This window comes from Leptodactylus fuscus, chromosome 1 (genome assembly GCF_031893055.1).
Source record: "Leptodactylus fuscus isolate aLepFus1 chromosome 1, aLepFus1.hap2, whole genome shotgun sequence".
NCBI lineage: Eukaryota > Metazoa > Chordata > Amphibia > Anura > Leptodactylidae > Leptodactylus > Leptodactylus fuscus.
In genome coordinates this window covers 64,876,593-64,894,298 of record NC_134265.1, presented here as the reverse complement: position 1 = coordinate 64,894,298, position 17,706 = coordinate 64,876,593, and the positions used below count along the sequence as shown (strand labels likewise).

The window sequence follows — 17,706 nt, the reverse complement described above, 5'->3', positions numbered from 1 at the left end:
CAGTGTTTTTCCGATAAGTTTCATGGTAATAAAATGAATGTTACTAGAAGTCAAAGATGCACAATGCTTTCTAGATTTCTGCAGCCCATACCTTCTATTAATTGGTGATTTATTACAACCAGTAACATCACCAGACTTCTCTCAATAACACTCGTGCCCTATAATATAAGAATTTTAGACACCGGATGTTCCCTTCTACGTTATGATTTAGTTGTGTATGTTGTACTACTTTTTGATCCTTTTTTAAAATCTGTTTTAAACGCTTTTGGCCATTTATGTTTTGATGCAGATGGACAACTGAGACATATTAAGACTGGAGAACCATTTGTCTTTAACTATCGAGAAGACTTGCACAGGTGGAACCAGAAGCGTTACGAGGCTCTTGGTGAGGTATGTTGTCATTGGGTAACTCCCATCATCAAGATATATGTATAATGTATTCATAGTAATACAGGGAAGTATGTTGTGTATGGGCTAAAAAACCAACAAAAATAAAAAATTAACTCCATTTTTTAATAAACAAGAAGAAGTCTCATAGTTATAGAAGTCCTTTGGGAGAAAGTGAGAAATTGAGACTTTGTGAGCATGGCGGGTGACATTTGCCATAGTCATTGTGCAGGGGTAAGCTGTGACCCTCACCAATTATTACTGGTGGATCTGGTGTTATCTGCCTGCAGCTTTATAACTGAGTTACCTGTGAGGTCAGTTGGGACTTTGCTGCTTGTGCATTCAGGACAAGTCAACATTAGTTGCTGGGACACATAAAGGAACATTTTTGATGTGATGTTTTATGAATTTCTTGTGCTGTTCCTGTATCTTGTGTTCCTTTCAGGTTTAGGCGGCGTACACTCTACCGTTGTTCGTTGCTGTCTTCCATCATAAGACAACAGCAACGGACATTACACTGTATACAGATTCCAACAGCTGGATCTTCTGGTTGGTGTTGGCCCCCACTGATGAGATGATCCATCCAGGTGATAGGTAATCCGTATCCAAAACACATTGGAACTTGGACAACCCTTTCAATGTTACAGAGGTTTTCCAGGAAGTATTAATTGAAGACCTTTCCTTTGGATAGGTCATCAATTAAAAGTTTGTCAGGGCCCCTGGCTGATCGGCTGTTTAAAGAGGCTGCAGAATTCCTGTAATTGCTGGATATTCTTCAGTGCTTATCAAGCACAGTGCTGTATATTTGTGCAGCTGCTGTGCTTGGTATCGTAGCTTGGTCCATTCACTTGAATGGGGCTGAGCTGCGATCAGGCCATGCGACGAATAAATGCGACGTTGCCTTGCTCTTTGAAGCTTCAAACAGCTGATCTGCTGGGGTCCTCAGGATAGGCCATCAATTAAAAGGTCCTGGAAAACCCCTTTAATCTATCCCTAAAAGTATTTATTTACTGCAGTCATGTAATTGTGGTGTAGCAAACCAAATGTAATACACAGTTATTGCATTATCATATTTATTTTATTATATTTGTAAGTAGAAATGTGTAAAAGTTTCAATGAAAACTTTCAGACCCGGAAACTTTTAAGACAAAACATGTCTTCTCCCGGAATTTCTACTGAATGCAGGAGAGACCTATTGACCTGGCTGTTTACTTGAGGCTAGTTCTTCCATGTAGATCTATATCAGTGCACTGAGAAATCACTGGAGTCTAAATATGATTCAACTTTCTTGTTGAATTGTTGGACTTTAATATCTGCCCTATAGACAATAAATCCTTTTTATTGTGTTTTGTTAAGGACACGAACAAAACAGTCCCCCACCTGCTAGCAGATTTCTTCGTTCCCTGGACTCCCTCATACTCTAAGCTGTAGGTTTCTTTGAAGCAGTCGCAATTGTTCCTCTGTAGGCTATTTAAAAAAATCTAGAAGGCGGCTTAGCCGTCTGTGTCCTTTAGGCGTTATTGTATTTAACAAAATGTTATACAAAGTGTGATAAAATGATTGTAGTGTAGAAGAAAACCTCATGATATTAATGACACTCTACATCTAAAGCAAAAAGTGACTATTCTCAAAGATGAAGTGTATTTGATACCAGGGATTGCATGAAAGGTCTCCAAAGATTGTATTCTGGGTTTATTTGAATAGATCTTCTAAGAAGGCGAATAACAAGTTGATGTTGAAAATAATTTTTAAGATTTTTCACATTTTGTTATTTAAGTACTCAGATGGAATATGCTATTGCATAGGCTTTTGTCTCGGTACAAGTAAAACAAATGATGGGTCATTTGGCCACCTGTGGTCAGCCAGTCCATTTTTACACCACCGGTGTGTTGAAGAAAGCTCATTGTATGTCTCACCATTTCTGTTTTTCATTGTAAAATAATTTATTTTTGGGATTCTTATATCAGGCCTGCACAGATGTGCTTGCTTAAAGGGTGATAGACTCAATTTAAAGTGGTTGGTCTAGACCACAAGTGTTTTTGATACTAAGATAGGACATCAGTATCTGGTGGGTGGTGGTCCATCAACCAGCTGATGTGGCTACTTCCAGGAGCTGGAAGCTGTATACATCGTACCCAGCCCGTAGCAGCTCCGCTCCTATTCACGGGAATCGGAGCAGACCTTAGGCTGAGTTCACATGGGGTTTTTTGGGCCGATTTTGACGTGAAATCCGGCTTAAAAAATGTCTCCCATTGAATTCAATGGGTTCCTTTTTCTGCGTGTGGTTTGTTCCCACTCGTGGAAAAAAGAAGTGACATGCCCTTTCTTGCTGCAGAGTCCGCGACGCGACTCTCCCTCCAGACTAGGCCCATTCATTGGGCCTAATCCGGAGCAGAATGCCGCGACTGGATGCCAGTGCACTGCATCGGCATCCAGTTGCAGATAGCCATTTCTTGGACCGGATTCTGAGGCAGCCTCCGCCTCAAAATCCTGTCCAAAAAAACTCTGTGTGAGCCCAGCCTTATATGGCTATATACCATTTATACTGCTCTAGCAGCTAGTTAGTGCAAGGAGCTGGTTTCGGACTCCCACTGATCACATAGTGAGGACCTTTCCTGTGGATACGTCATTAGCATCCAAAACAGTTTAGGTCTTGGACAACCCATTTAATGCTCACTATTGGCACACCTGGCTATGAAGACTATGCTGTTTGTAAGGCATGGCTCTTATGTGTAAATTTTTAATAAAAAATATGAACTTGGAGACCAAAAAAAAAATTGAGGGACTAAAAGTCAAACAGGAACTGCAGACATCACACTGATTACAGAGAATTATGATGATGGAAATTTAGAAAGCATTAATTTTTGGAAAGTAATCACAATGGGAATGAGAAAGTTAGACAAAGGAACATGACATCACTTTAAAAGGGGGGTGGGAGAGAATAAGAGGAAGCAGGAAAAAGGGCACTGAAGGGATGGATGGATGGATGGATGAATGACGGATGAATGGATGGATAGATGGATGACAGATGGATAGATGGATGACGGATGGATGGATGGATGGATGGGGCAGATATGAGAACAAAGTGTAATAAATGAGAACTCCAATGGTTTGCTCCCCATAGTCTAGCTACGGTAATATCACTGATATTCAGCCTTTGCTATGCAAGTAGGGTAAGTGGTAAGACTTATTACATATTATAAGGATGTTTATATGATGCCTCAGGGACTCCATACAACCTCTTCTACCTTTTAAACAGAAGTCATTGAGAGAATAACCTTATTGATGTGGAAAAGGCGGGTTTGATACTGGACTAAATAACACAGCGAAGACTTCACATTGTTATGTTACGGCCATGCACAGACAACATATTTTTGAGCAAACAGTATTTTTAGATGTCGCCACAAATGAATAGTTTACATCTTGGTGCCTTTGCTTTAAAACCTGTAATTGGTAGTAGTGAAGCTCTAATCTCATCTCTGAAATGCTGATTATATTGCCAGCGTGTGGTTAAAAAACTGCTTATTTGCAAGCAAATAAGTGGATGAACTCGTCTTATAAATGTGCTTTCGCCTCCAAATAGAGAGAGCATTTCAATATTCCTGAATTCAACTGGGCTATTGAGAGGGCCCTTCCTAAAGCAATACTGCACAGATATAAGACTTCCCACATTCTTCTACCTTTCATCACTTAAGTTTTATTTTTAGGGGTTTCTGCAAAAACCTTAAATAATCGGAAGAGATTGCTCCAAAAATAAACCAAAGCAACCGTTTTAGGCCACCTACTGCTTGGGAAGTGGTAGTGTTGTTCCTGTTGTAGTAAATACTTGGATTCCCCATAATACAACAAATCTGGAGTGTTTTTCTTTTAACTCCTAACTTGTTTTAGTCTTCTTTTATTCCTACTAGTAATTTATTATAAATTGACAACCGGGTGTTACCAGAGGGTGTGTCTCTGCCCTGTCTGACATAACCATTTAGTGTTGATTTTATCATGCATAGGGACACCCCCATTTGACAAATAGATATATATCCTTTGTTCCTGTTGAGGCTGCATTATTTGTCAACATCATGTGGGAGGATATCTGTCCAGAGGAAAACTTTTGTATGAAAATGGTCAGGTTTTCATAATAATAATGCAACTCCATTATCCCAGTTACTGATGGCCAGCACCCATTTTCAACAACCCTATACACATGCATACTTGATTCCCCAGAGTATATATGAGGAGAGTGGAATAAGCCGCTTCGAGCTACCACTGACTGGCGGCTTATCTCCATCTCAGTTGTCATGAGCTTTCCAGATACAGTTATTCCACAATGTCTGCCGTATGAGCTTAGGCCAAGCATCTAACATGTATTACCTGATCAACTGTTTTATTTTTATTTTCAATAGAGTTGGGAAGGGGGGAAACTGGATCAGCTTTGGATGAAGACACTTCCGACACCCTTATGATATATGGCATGGAGGTGGAGCTGGTTGGTTCCATGCCCTCTATAGCGGTCAGATGCCAGAACTACAGCTCAGCTCCCAGGGACTTCAGTGAGATCTGGACTGCAATATTGGTACCTGGCCACTATGAAGGCGCAGAGCCAACTGCTTCCAGCACCATGCCTTGTATAGTATGGGCCCATCTGCTGAACAAATATTTATGCCCTATCCTGTGTTCCCTGACCAGTATGTCTTGGCCACCTTTCAGAAAAATGGTTTAAAAAGCTGCTTTCACTGTACTGTCTGGGGGGTGGTCCTTACAGCCCATCCTCCTCACCGATTCAGTGCACCTTCTTCACAGTACAAGACTATACAAGTGTACCATTAGCTGGACAAGCACCTTCAACCAGTGATGATGCCGGGTTATAAAGAAGTCCACCACTCCCTTCCTTCAGTGATATTAGTAGTCAAACTAATGGCCCCAATATATTTGCAACAGGGGAGTCTATGCGCAAAAATGAAAGTGCTGTATTCAGGATGATAACCGCTTTCTAATGGTATATACATAGTGATGGGTGTAGGAATAGGCTCACACTTGACACTTTTCACATGTAGTGCTTTTAATAAATACACAATGGTTTGATCCTAGCCTTGTGGTTGTTATGAGGTGGTTTAATTATGTAGGGGATGCTTAGCTTAAAGGGGCTCTATCACTAGGAAAAGTCATTTTTAACTAATCACACCTTTGCATAGCCTTTAGAAAGTCTATTTCACACCTACCTTTAGTATGTAGATTGCCTCAGTGGTTTCTGAATAAGTCTGTTTTTATTCATATGCTAATTAGACTGGTGCACGATAGATCTTGCACACCTCTCCTATTGTTTTCTATGGGAGGCTGCTGCTGCTGATGATGACTCAGCTTCCTGTTTGCTTCATACACATAGAAGATAATAGGAGAGAGGAGGCTGCTGGGAACTTCATGTGCTGGCTGGAAGCACATTAGCATATGAATAAAAACAGACTTATTCAGAGACCACTGAGGCAATCTACATACAAAAGGTAAGTGTGGAATAGACTTTCTAAAGCCTGTGCAAGCATGTGATTAGATAAAAATGACTTTTCCCAGTGATAGAGCCCCTTTAAACACTAATCTATCGTATGCAAAGTGCATCCAGTATACATCTCCAGGAGTGAGAATTTGGGAGGGCTGTATACTGTGCTAAAATAATTTAGAAGTACTATGTCAGTTAGCAGCCCTCAATGCTTTAGCTTTTCACCATGATCCTCTTAAATGGGCTCTATCACTAGGTAAAGTCATTTTTAACTAATCACATCCTTGCATAGCCTTTAGAAAGGCTATTCCTCACCTACCTTTAGTATATAGATTGCCTCAGTGGTTTCTGAATATGTCTGTTTTTATTCATATGCTAATTAGGCTGGGGCACGATACATTGTGCATTCCTCTCCTATTGTTTCCTATGGGAGGCTGCAGATGACTCAGTTTCCTGTTTGCACACACATTGGAGATAATAGGAGAGACGAGTGTGGCTGGGAACTTCCTGTGCTGGCTGGAAGCACATTAGCATATGAATAAAAGCGAGCTTATTCAGAAACCACTGAGACAATCTACATACTAAAGGTAGGTGTGGAATAGCCTTTCTAAAGCCTATGCAAGGATGTGATTAGTTAAAAATGACTTTTCCCAGTGATAGAGCCCCTTTAAATCCATTTTAAGTTGTATGTAAGGTACAGTATACACTCTCCAGGCTCCGGTCCTGAGTTTAGTATAATAGGAGCTCAACTCTTTCCGAGCATCTTTATACATATCTTTGTTTGTGTGTATCTCTCTTATGCCACAGGCGTTTTAAGTCGTGAGAATAGTCTCACCCCACAGGAATCGTAAAAACCTGGCTTAATAATGTAACAAATTTTAAGCCAAAATTATTAACGGAGTGATTAACATTCATTAAGAATTCCTCCTAAACACCTGCTACAGCGCAAGGAAGCGCTAATAGCCACGGAACAGCATTTATTGACATTTTGAGCAATAATCTGGTATCTCAGACCCACAAGGATTTTTACTGTAATTCTTAAAAAAACAGATGTTAAAATATATATTTCTGTATGTCTAAGAGGCATCTCGACGGCATCTAACAGTGTTGTGTATGTTTGTCTACATTGTACAAAGATTTGTTATACAGATTCCTTATTCACAACATTCTGTATTGTGTATAAGGGCAGGGGCCCCATGTAGAGTAAACGCTGCAATTTTGCTGAGGCATTTTACAGTATCTACAAAGTGGATAGAATTCTGGTTCATCCCATTCACATATTGCAGAAAAATATCTGCAGAGGACATGCTGCAATTTCAAAAACTCTGTGAATAGTGATGCTAACAAAAATGCGTTTCTGTCTGTTTTTGCTGCGTCTCGCTGCGTGGGGCCTTAGCCTCAAACCAGAAAAGTCATCCTTGCAGCTCCTCGCTGTTCCTTTTTCTGCCTATACCTGATCTTTAGTGTATAATATGCTGACGACTTTTCTACAGCTATCCATTGCATGCTACCATAATAGAGATGATGATGACTAGAGGGAATATATTACATGTATGTAGGATTATTGCAGATGGAAACATTTTCTGCGCCTTACTAAAGATGTTCTTGCTCACTGGGTGTTGCCATATAATAGATGCAACACTCGGACCTCCTACAGTTCATCAGATCCATAGTTATATTGCTTGGTTTCTCGTCCATACTATCAGAGCAATAAAACCTATGCATTATGCCCATTTGAAAGCGAACCTAGATATTACAGTGCTGAGGTTTAGTGATTTACAGTTATTGATTAGGATTATTTTCCTGTGGTTTTGCCGTTTGACACTCTCAATATGTGTGATATGTGTATGCTCCTCACTTCTTACATCTTAAAGGGATTCTACCACTAAAACGCTACCACGCTGTTTTTTGTGCTTTAGACATCGGACTAGCCTTTAGAAAGGCAATTCGTCTCTTCCCTTTAGACATGGTGTCTGCCGTGCCGTTCCTTAGAACCGGTATGCTAATGAGTTCTCCGCAGCAATGAGGGCGGGCCCCAGCGCTCAAAGGGCGATGGGGACGTCCCCACTGCTGCCCGAGAACCCTTCTCCAGCGAGACACTGGTAGAGCTGACTGCGCATGCCGGCCGGCGGCCATATTTGCAAGGCAAGACTGCGCAGGCGTCAGAGCTGACGAAGAAGGAAGACGACAGAGAAGAGGAGGATGCAGCTGAAGAAGAAGGCGTCACTGGAGCAGGTTCTCAGGCAGCAGTGGGGACGCCCCCTTCACCGTTTGTGCGCTGTGGCCCACCCTCATTGCTGTGGAGAACTCATTAGCATAAAAACCGGTATTTCTAAGGAACAGCGAGGCAGAGACCACGTCTAAAGGTAACAGACGAATAAGTTCACATTGCCTTCTCTTTCCCTAGATGACATATAAAAGTAAATCTAAACACTGTGATGTACGGGGGATTCAGAAGCTCTGGTTTCTTTCCCAAAAGCGGTCTTTATCGCAGCAGACGAGCTTAAAGGTACAAGTAGTGCTGCTCAGCAGCTCAGCATGTCAAAACAAACAAACGAAAATAAAGACCTACGCTTGTCCAGCGGCTTACTAAACAATTTCTTCCCTCACTAACCAGGGGTCAGCCTACTGCTGACCTCCTAACAAAACAGGGTTTACAAATCAACAAGGGGTTCACATACCCGGCACTTTAACAGCGTCCTTTTGGTAGAGCTTTCTCAGACTGGTTGACTGTGTCAGTCTTTCAGTCTCTCTCCTCTCTCACTAACCAGCACACCTGTGCTACTTACAGGGCTCTGCTGGTATGTTTCCAAGCCTGGAACGGATTGCCCTGCAGGACTGGCCCGAACTTCACTCCAGTCCGGGACCTACAAGCTAAACGCCTGTGCATACTGCAACAGTCTTGGGGAAAAATAGTGGTTCTCCCACACTATACCCCTCTCCACTTCACAAGACATTAGGTATCCCCGCGCTCCAAGATGCCTAAACTATTAAAATATTAATTCCATACAGTGAATGGCATAGCGGCGAAAAAAATCAAAATAACCAAATAGTGTTTTTTTTTCAACACTTTGTCTCTATAAAAAATTTAATAAAAAGTCATGAAATCCACAGATCTTTCCTCAAATGGTATCAATAAAAGAGCCGCCTTGTTCTGCATAAAAAGACACCGCACCCAGCTCCATACATGTAAATATGAAAAAGTTACAGGTGTCACAACATGGCGACACAATTTTTTTTTTTCTGTTTTGCAAAGTTTTTTATTTTTTTTAAAAGTATGAAAACATTTCAAATTTGGTATCGCCGTGTCCGTACTGACCCACAGAATACAGGTAACATAGGGGCCACACGGTGGCTCAGTGGTTAGCACTGCAGCCTTGCAGCGCTGGAGTCCTGGTGTTCAAATCCTGCCAAGGGCATAAAACCATCTGCAAAGAGTTTGTATGTTCTCCCCGTGTTTGCATGGATTTCCATCCCATATTCCAAAAAAGACATACTGATAGGGAAAAAATGTACATTGTGAGCTCTATGTGGGGCTCCCAGTCTACAAAAAAAGAAAAAAAAAAAAAAGAATAAAGGTAACATGTCATTTTTACCACACAGTGAATGCCGTAAAAATTAAACCCATATGAAACTGGCACGAATGCATTTTGTTCTCCAATTCCACCTCATTCTGATTTTTTTTTTTCTTAGCTTCCAAGTACATTGCACAGCCTATTGAATGGTGCCATTACAAAGTACAATTTGTTTTGCAAAAAATAAGCCATCATGTGACTGAAAAATTATAAAGTTATGGCTCTTGAAATGTGGAGAGGGAAAAGCAAAAACGAAAAATGTTCTGGTCCTTCGGGGGTTAAAAAAAAAGTCAAATATCCATTTTTGACAGAAGCGTGCTTGTGGCCTAGAGGTCTGCATGAGTGTACGCTTTAGTTGCAAAGTTGAAGCGTTGTGCAGTTTTTGGGTATAATCATCAAAACTGATGATGTCTGTGATTCTTCCACCTAGCTTGTTCTTGTGCTATATATGGAATACAAAGGTAAATGCAAAACCTCTGCAAAAATATGATGTATAGAACTGCAGCTAACTGTATGAAAATCCATATTTAACTAAACTGCTATTTACATATATGTAACATCAGACTAAAAAGCTGCTCATAAATTTCTTAAAATGTGTTTTATGTGTTATTGAAATGCATTCTGTTCTCTATGGTGATGTTTGCAGTATTTTTAGGACGTTCTATTTTCTTTTAACAGATTATAACAAAGCACGTTTACGAATTATTGGAAACAGACTGTAATCTACAGAAAGTGTATTTACCGGTGAGTCATTTATATTGGCAAAATCCTTTTATTTCTAACCAGGGTTTTTTTTTACATACATTAGTGACTATCCATGGAAGCCAGAACCTACAGGGAATAAGCGTCTGCTATTTATTTTCCGTAGAACTTATACATTTTGTAACTCAGCTGCATTAGGGCAGAGTAGTGATGTGACTGCGGTAGTCTGAGACACAACTCCCGTCTCATCATTAATCCAGGCCACTTCTCTCGACCTCTGGAGCTCCGCCTCCTCAAGGTGTCTGCTCTGTAAGACACACATCTATTGCATGTTCATTGGGAAGTCAATGCATTACACTCAGATCAGAGTGATCATGAAGTACAGATGACTATGCCACCAGTGAGCAGAGGAAGATTATCAGGTAATTGCTGTACACATGCTGAGGAGTAGTGATGAGCGAGTACTATTCGAAACGGCCGACTCGAATAGCACGCACCCATAGGAATGAATGGAAGCGGCTGGCACGCACATTTTGCCGGCAGCCGGTCGCTTTAACCCCCTGCGTGCCGGCTGCGTCCATTCATTCCTACAGGTCTGTGCTATTCGAAATGGGAGTTTCGAATAGTACTTGCTCATCTCTACTGAGGAGCAAACTAAGGGTGCATGCACACTGAGTAACGCCGGGCGTGTATGAGAGCCGTACACGCCGGCATTACAGCAGACTGCCGAACACTTCCCATTCACTTCAATGGGAGCGCTCGTAACAGCGGCGTTTACGAGCGCTCCCATTGAAGTGAATGGGAAGTGTTCGGCAGCCCTGCTGTAACGCCGGCGTGTACGGCTCTCATACACGCCCGGCGTTTCGTAGTGTGCATGCACCCTAAGGGTGCATTCACACAGAGTTTTCTGGCACGGAATTTACATCAGAATCCGCATGATAAAAAAAAGCCTCCCATTGACTTCAGCGGAAAAAGGAACCCAAAGATGCTTTTTTATCGCGTGGATTTTGGGGCAAATTCCGTGTCAGAATCCGCGCCTGAAAACTCTGGGTGAATAGAGCCTAACTTTATTTCCTTCACACCCTTTCACTTCCTTAAATTCCAGTGCTGGGAGTCAGACCACAACAATCTAATATTGATGGCCAACAATATTGACTGATTTAATTGTCAACATTTTTTTTAATTCAAGGGTATCTATCATCACAGAATCCAGCATATCACCCCAGCCCCACAGATCGGTTGGAGACTCCTGAATAAATCAGGCTTTTCCCCTTGTGAATTGGTGCCTCCATTGCCAAGATATTTTGTCAGCATGCAAATGAACGAGGGCGTTGCCGCTTAGTTCTCTGGAGCAACAAGGACATTGCCATTGCTGCAAACAACTCATTAGTATATTGATAAAAACATCCATATTTTGGCAACAGAGGCGCAGATTGTCCCATTGCTTGATTAAGGTGGCCTAATCTATCTGTGTGTTGGATGGGGTTTTGGTGACCGTTTCCATTTAAATTTATTGTAGATTTGGGTCCTGAATACCCAGGAGACCAGTACTGGATATATCAAGGCTTTTCTGATTTATGAAATTATCACCAAACGTTCAACAATCCTTCTGTATATTAACAGTATAATTGAATAAACTAAACTTTGTAATAGATCTCATCAGAGAAAATGCTGCTTTCTCCATTTACTGGCTTTTTCTTCCACCATACCTATTATTATTTCCTGTATTTACTTTCCGTGACGACATCAATAACTTTCCAGGTCTTTATAAGAAGCAGTAAGTTCCACTAGTAATGCCTATGGATCACGTGGGTGTGAATTACAAATTTAACCCCAAAATACCATATTTTCCAGTGTGTAACACAAAGATAACATTGAATTTGTTGTCAGTCCTAGTAGCTTGTAATTTTTTATTTTTTTTTTCTCTCCAATCCTTTTTTCATATTATTTGATCTGCATTATGATATATTTCTAGTAATCATAATCTCTCATGGTAAAGACAGGGTCTATATCTACTGAGGTCCTTCTTAGTGTCCTGTCCATCAAACAGTCAGAGGCTGCCCACCAGCTTATTGATGAATACAGGAATAGAGAAGAGACAGTAGAGGGAAATAGGAAAACCCCTTTAAGGTATTAGTGGTACAGTCTCAGATAAAACTTATTGATGCAGTTATTCAGTAAATGGAAACAACTTGTAGATAATTCAGCCACTAAATCTCCTTTTATAAGGCGCAGTTATGTGTCAGACCTTTATAAATAGGATTGGCTCTCCGCACGAAAGTGAAGTTTAGCTGTAGATAGTAGGGCACTGCGTCCTCACAATGGCTTCCCGTGTGTCATCTTGCCTTTGGAGCAGTGTAACCGGCTGGCAATCACATATGCTGATATTCGCGAATACGTGTTTTAGGTGTAAGACGTCCCGACCCAAGCATAATTCTATAGACTTGATTTGGGACTGCACGCTTCAGTGTTTCTAAGAGTGATGTCCCTTTAATGTGCCAGACGTCTCATTATTTTCTCTTTATGGGCAGGGTCAGGAATGCTCTACGATAACAATACAGACGTAAGATGGATGTAGAAAGCTAGACACTGTAAGAAATATGAGGTCAGCAGCTTGTATTTCCTGCCATAAAGAAGCTCCGTCTTTTATGTTAGGCTACATGCAGGTGCTTAGGACTGATTCCACCAAGACTGAGAATTCTTCTTAATACCGCTTCTGTTTTTAAAGGACTGTAAAGGAGCCAGATAAATGTAAGATGCTATATAAATGTAAATTTCAGCATCTGAACATTTCAAATGCCCTTTGTAACATTGAGCTTATAATCAAATAACCCGGTTGGACACCTCTGTGGAGTTCCCTTTTAGCTTCTTTTTATGTTTCCAGTAATCTGCGACCCTTCATGAGTTTTTTTTTTTTCTTCTCTTTCGCTTCCTTCTTCCCCCGCATCATTCAAAGATGGATACTTGATTTATAACCCATTATACTCATAATGGGGGAAGATGAAAGCAAAAACAATTCTAATGCCTTTTCAATAGCGGAGTAATTATTGAATTGGTTGGCTCAGATCAGTGTGCATTTATAGTAATGTAGTGTATTATATGTGTTGCCCTGCAGATCTTGTTTTTCTTGTTATTATTTCTTGATTGTATGTAAGACATAAAGCCTTACTTCAGATCTTTTTTCGGTGTTGAAGGCCATGAAAAATGCCCAGATGCCTTGAGGCAGAATCTCTTTTAGCCGAGGAACATTTTGTACCATTTTGAAGTAGTCCGTCTGACTTTAGTTTAGTGCATTGGTAATGGTTTGCAAATACACATGATTTTATTGTAGGAACCTGTATGACTTGTACTAATACCATTTTCCTGTATGTCATGAAGGCTGTGTTCACACTGGTTTTCATTTCACTTTCACGCTGTGATTGTACACCCCTCTCGGTAGCGGGCATTCTGCTTTCAGCTGCACCCTTCTCCTGGCCGTCCTCTGCCCAACGCCCTGATGTATGCCATTGGGTCATTGTGGACCCTGTCCCCAGCCAACCATCTTCACTCACACAATAATTTGTAGAGTTTATTAGGGGTCTGAACATTTTCATTAGGTTCTTCCACCTCTTGAAAAACCTGGTGAGATGGTGGGTGGTCTTTTACCTTTTGTCCTAGTGTAAGGTGTCACAACTGGTTTGGTATTGAATATGCTATTTTCATTTCCCCAATGGCATTAGCTCATTGATATATACTTTTGGCTTCTTCCGCATGTGGAGTATGCGTTCACTTGGACTTGTGTTAGATATTGTGCTTGGGGTGAATACTATATGTATTTATTATATTCTACTTTAACATTCATACATATACACCGCCTACCACCTTTCTCTGTATTTTAAATTGGCTTATATGTGTTTTTGAGGCGTAATGGGATGGAAATTTTCGTACCAAAATTTTGCATTAATTTTATTAAATGGAGTTTGTATGTTATTCTTCTGCTCCATGTATGCTTCTTTGTAGGTCTTAGGTTCCTAGTCTATCGTGTGCTTGTTCCTGCTCCTTGCTGTTGCAAATCAGTATGTTTCACTCACCTCTTTCTCTTGCCTGCTGACTGTCTCAAGTTCATTTAATTTGTTATAGATGGTTGTGACTTTAATGGTCCCAAATGATCGTAGCCATTATCACACAACATGCACTGTGCCAGGTTGGCAAACTTAATGGGACTTTGGTCCATTTTGATCCCCTACACTATGGCTGAATAGCGAACTTTTCTTCAGTTTACTAAATATTGTACAATATAAAAATTTATGGAAAAACTTTGACCTTTTTGAGACCTTAACCTTTCTATGATTTATGGCTTATCCGTATGACTTCATAGGAGTACCTACACTGTTTGTACACGTCTCCCATGTTTGCCGGGCTCCCACAGATCTTATATTGATGGCCTATCCAAAGGAAAGGCCATCATTCATAGATACCGGATAACTCCTTGGTACTTATCCCAAATATACAGGTGTTTGGAACATAGAGACTTGAAGACGAATTTAACTATATCATTGTTAGCTGTTGCCTGATGTGGACCATTGCTGGGACATGCCATATCATTATGAATGGTGGGAATCCAAATTCTGGAATCGATGACAATGCTTTGAGTGTAGGGTAGCACCATTACCATTTTATCTTGTAAGTTTGTTGATCTGAGAAGTGTTTTTACACTCATCTTGTCATCGGTAATACCAGGGCATTATTTACAGAGTGACCTCTATATGTTAAAATGTCCTTGGATCTTCCAAGTTTTCTATATTGGTTTTAAAGAGCAGATGAAAGTTCAAGGGGTTTGTTAACCCTCATCATACTGTGCAGGTTTAATAGATACAAATTGCTTTATGTAGTCTTGCTGCTCTTAGGACTAAATGCATTATTGGTTGATTTGTCGATAAAGCAAGGTTGTGCTCAGCCCTGACCTTTATGGACGTTCCTCAGTGAAAGCTTTGTTTAATGAATTACCACAGTGAAAAGACAAATTGCTGTTGTATGAAGTTTTAATTAGGACTTCTAAATGGAGAAATGTAAAATGTCAGAGGAAATAATTTGTTGTGTAGAGAATAGAATAATGTTAAGAAGCTGGGCTATAATCTTCAATGAGCACGGGAAGCACAAAGCCAGTAGACATCGACAGCTGGAACAAAGGATGTTGGGTGAAGGCGAAAGCGCGTGTTTGAACTGGACAAAAAGGAACATTATGGGTCAAAATCATGGTAAACATGTTCTCTAGCAAAGTGGAAAACGAATTATTGAGAATATTCTAGAAATCTTTCCTGAACTTAAATAAATATTGGAAAGGCCACCACAAGGACAAGGTGTAGTGCATACTAAATGGCATAGCTTTTATTAAAGGGAGTCTATGGCCCACAAAGCATGCTTAACTTTCAATGAAGTATTACAGAAATAAGTTATACTATTCTTATATATGTTAGTCTTGGGCAAATGAGGAAGTTGGTGCAGTGAAGGCGGGCCTTCAGCTCCTTGGTGCACTGCTATTGCCAGTCATACCCCTATGATCTTCTGCCTGCCACCCCGTACAGTGAAAGTTGATCCTCCTACCGCTGTGACATCACCCATCCTACCTAAGCATCAGGGGCAGTACTCCCAGAAATGAGTATGCTTGGCGGGAGGTGATGGGCTCCCCTTAATAAGTACTAAGGCACCATCATTTCTTCTGTATGTTGTCACACCCAGTGATAGGTCATCCATCATAGGATAAGATCAATAGTAGTAATAGTAGACTGGTGGATGCAGACTGAGCCCACCTCTGTCTGTGTCTGTTCCCACTGACAGTAATGTAAACAACATGACGGAAAGTTTCTTCAGACATGTTTGTTTAGTATTCTAACAGGAAAAAGTTAAAAAAAAAAAAAAAAAAACATGACAGGAGAAAACTTTTGTCATGATTTTATATGGAAATGAATGCAGATGGAGACCCAACAGAGGGGACTGTGTCTCGATCAGTCACTTAATGTCTGTTGCTCTCATCCTAAGACAGATGAGAGCAACGAACATCACTAAAGGTTATGTGACCCTACTCTTAGATAGTGGAATTAAAGGTGGAACTTGGCTCGAGAAATTAAATTTCAGCTTTTGGCCAATCACACGGAGCTCTACCTCTCCCTGAAAGTTTGCCTTACCTTCCATGATATGGTATTGGTCTTAAAAGAACATTAAACCATGAAGTGATAATCTCTGTTCATGTTTATATCCAGATCATGCAGAAAATACTGCAGACTGACAAACAGTCTTGTAGCAATTCTGCAAATATCGAAAGTTTTTCTCTCTTGCTGTTCTGTTCCATTTTTAGCTTGAAACCAAATGGGATGGAACTTGAACAGGAGGCAACTCTAGGCTGGACCAGCATCGAACTTTGTTGCGGTTGCCTAGACCCCATCAGTATAATTCCTTCTGGGGGCCTACTACACCGCTAAATGCAAATATTACCTGCTGCAGATTTTTTTTTTCCTGTATTTGCTTTCTAATATTCCTAGCCTTATACTTGGGCCCCCTTATCTTTGTGAGCAAAATGATTGGTCAAGGGCCCCCACCATGACTGAGAGAAGATGGGGTCCAGGAGTGTGGATGGTGGTTGGCCTGTCTTTCCGCCTAAATGTCATCTCTGCTACCCGGTGCCTCTATAAGTAATAAACTATGTAGCTTATTACTTAGTTTTTTAATGTAGATTGTGAGCCCCATATATGGCTCACAATGTACATTTTTTTCCCACTACCAGTATGTCTTTGTAGAATGAGTGGAAATCCACGCAAACACGGGGAGAAGATACAAACTCCTTGAAGATGTTGTTCCTGGCGGGATTTGAACCCAGGACTCCAGCGCTGCATTGCTAACCACTGAGCTACCGTGTTGCCCCTGCTTATTACTCAGTTTATGAATGGGGTCTTAGGCTGAGTGAGATGCTATACACTGTATATCTCTATGTAGTACAGTGAGTGTTTTTTGACATGCATGAACTAGTCTGGTAGGTGTGGCGGGCTAGGGGCCCACTATCCCTCTTGGGTCAGGGGCCAACAAGGGCTTTATCTATTCACATTTGAGCTAGTCCAAGCCTGCTACTCCAGCCACTTGTACAGAGATCAGTAAGGAGTACTGTATGTTTCTTAGCTTTAACTATAAGAAGAGACACAATTTGTCTTGTGTTTATATACTATACATTTTAGATATTCTACAAATCCTAACTAACTTATATATTTTTTAAATAACTTGTTAATGTATAAATTTCTGTGTGTTCCTTTCCTTTCCAGATAGATGCTACTGACAATGAACCCAAGAGTTTTATTTTCATGAGTAAGGATGCTATGACGAATACTGACAAGATGCTGGTCTTAATCCACGGCAGCGGAGTGGTCAGAGCCGGACAGTGGGCAAGACGACTTATAATAAATGAGGATCTAAACAGTGGGACACAAATACCTTACATCAAGAAAGCAATGGAAGTAAGTGCATGTTCCATCTTCCGCTCTCTAGAATACTATTGTAAATGAATACGATGTAGTAATTGAGACTTTTATTCTC

At 40.7% G+C, this 17,706-nt stretch overlaps 1 protein-coding gene across 1 annotated transcript in view; it reads left to right on the top strand.

Annotated features, from left to right (window-relative positions):
• Positions 1-17,706, top strand: part of ARB2A (ARB2 cotranscriptional regulator A) — a 327,942-nt gene that overhangs the window by 26,075 nt on the left and 284,161 nt on the right. Inside the window, exons 4-6 of the mRNA XM_075271945.1 lie at positions 290-390; positions 10,123-10,188; positions 17,436-17,627. Of these exons, the coding sequence (XP_075128046.1) occupies positions 290-390; positions 10,123-10,188; positions 17,436-17,627 (359 nt within the window). The remainder of the gene's footprint in view (positions 1-289; positions 391-10,122; positions 10,189-17,435; positions 17,628-17,706) is intronic.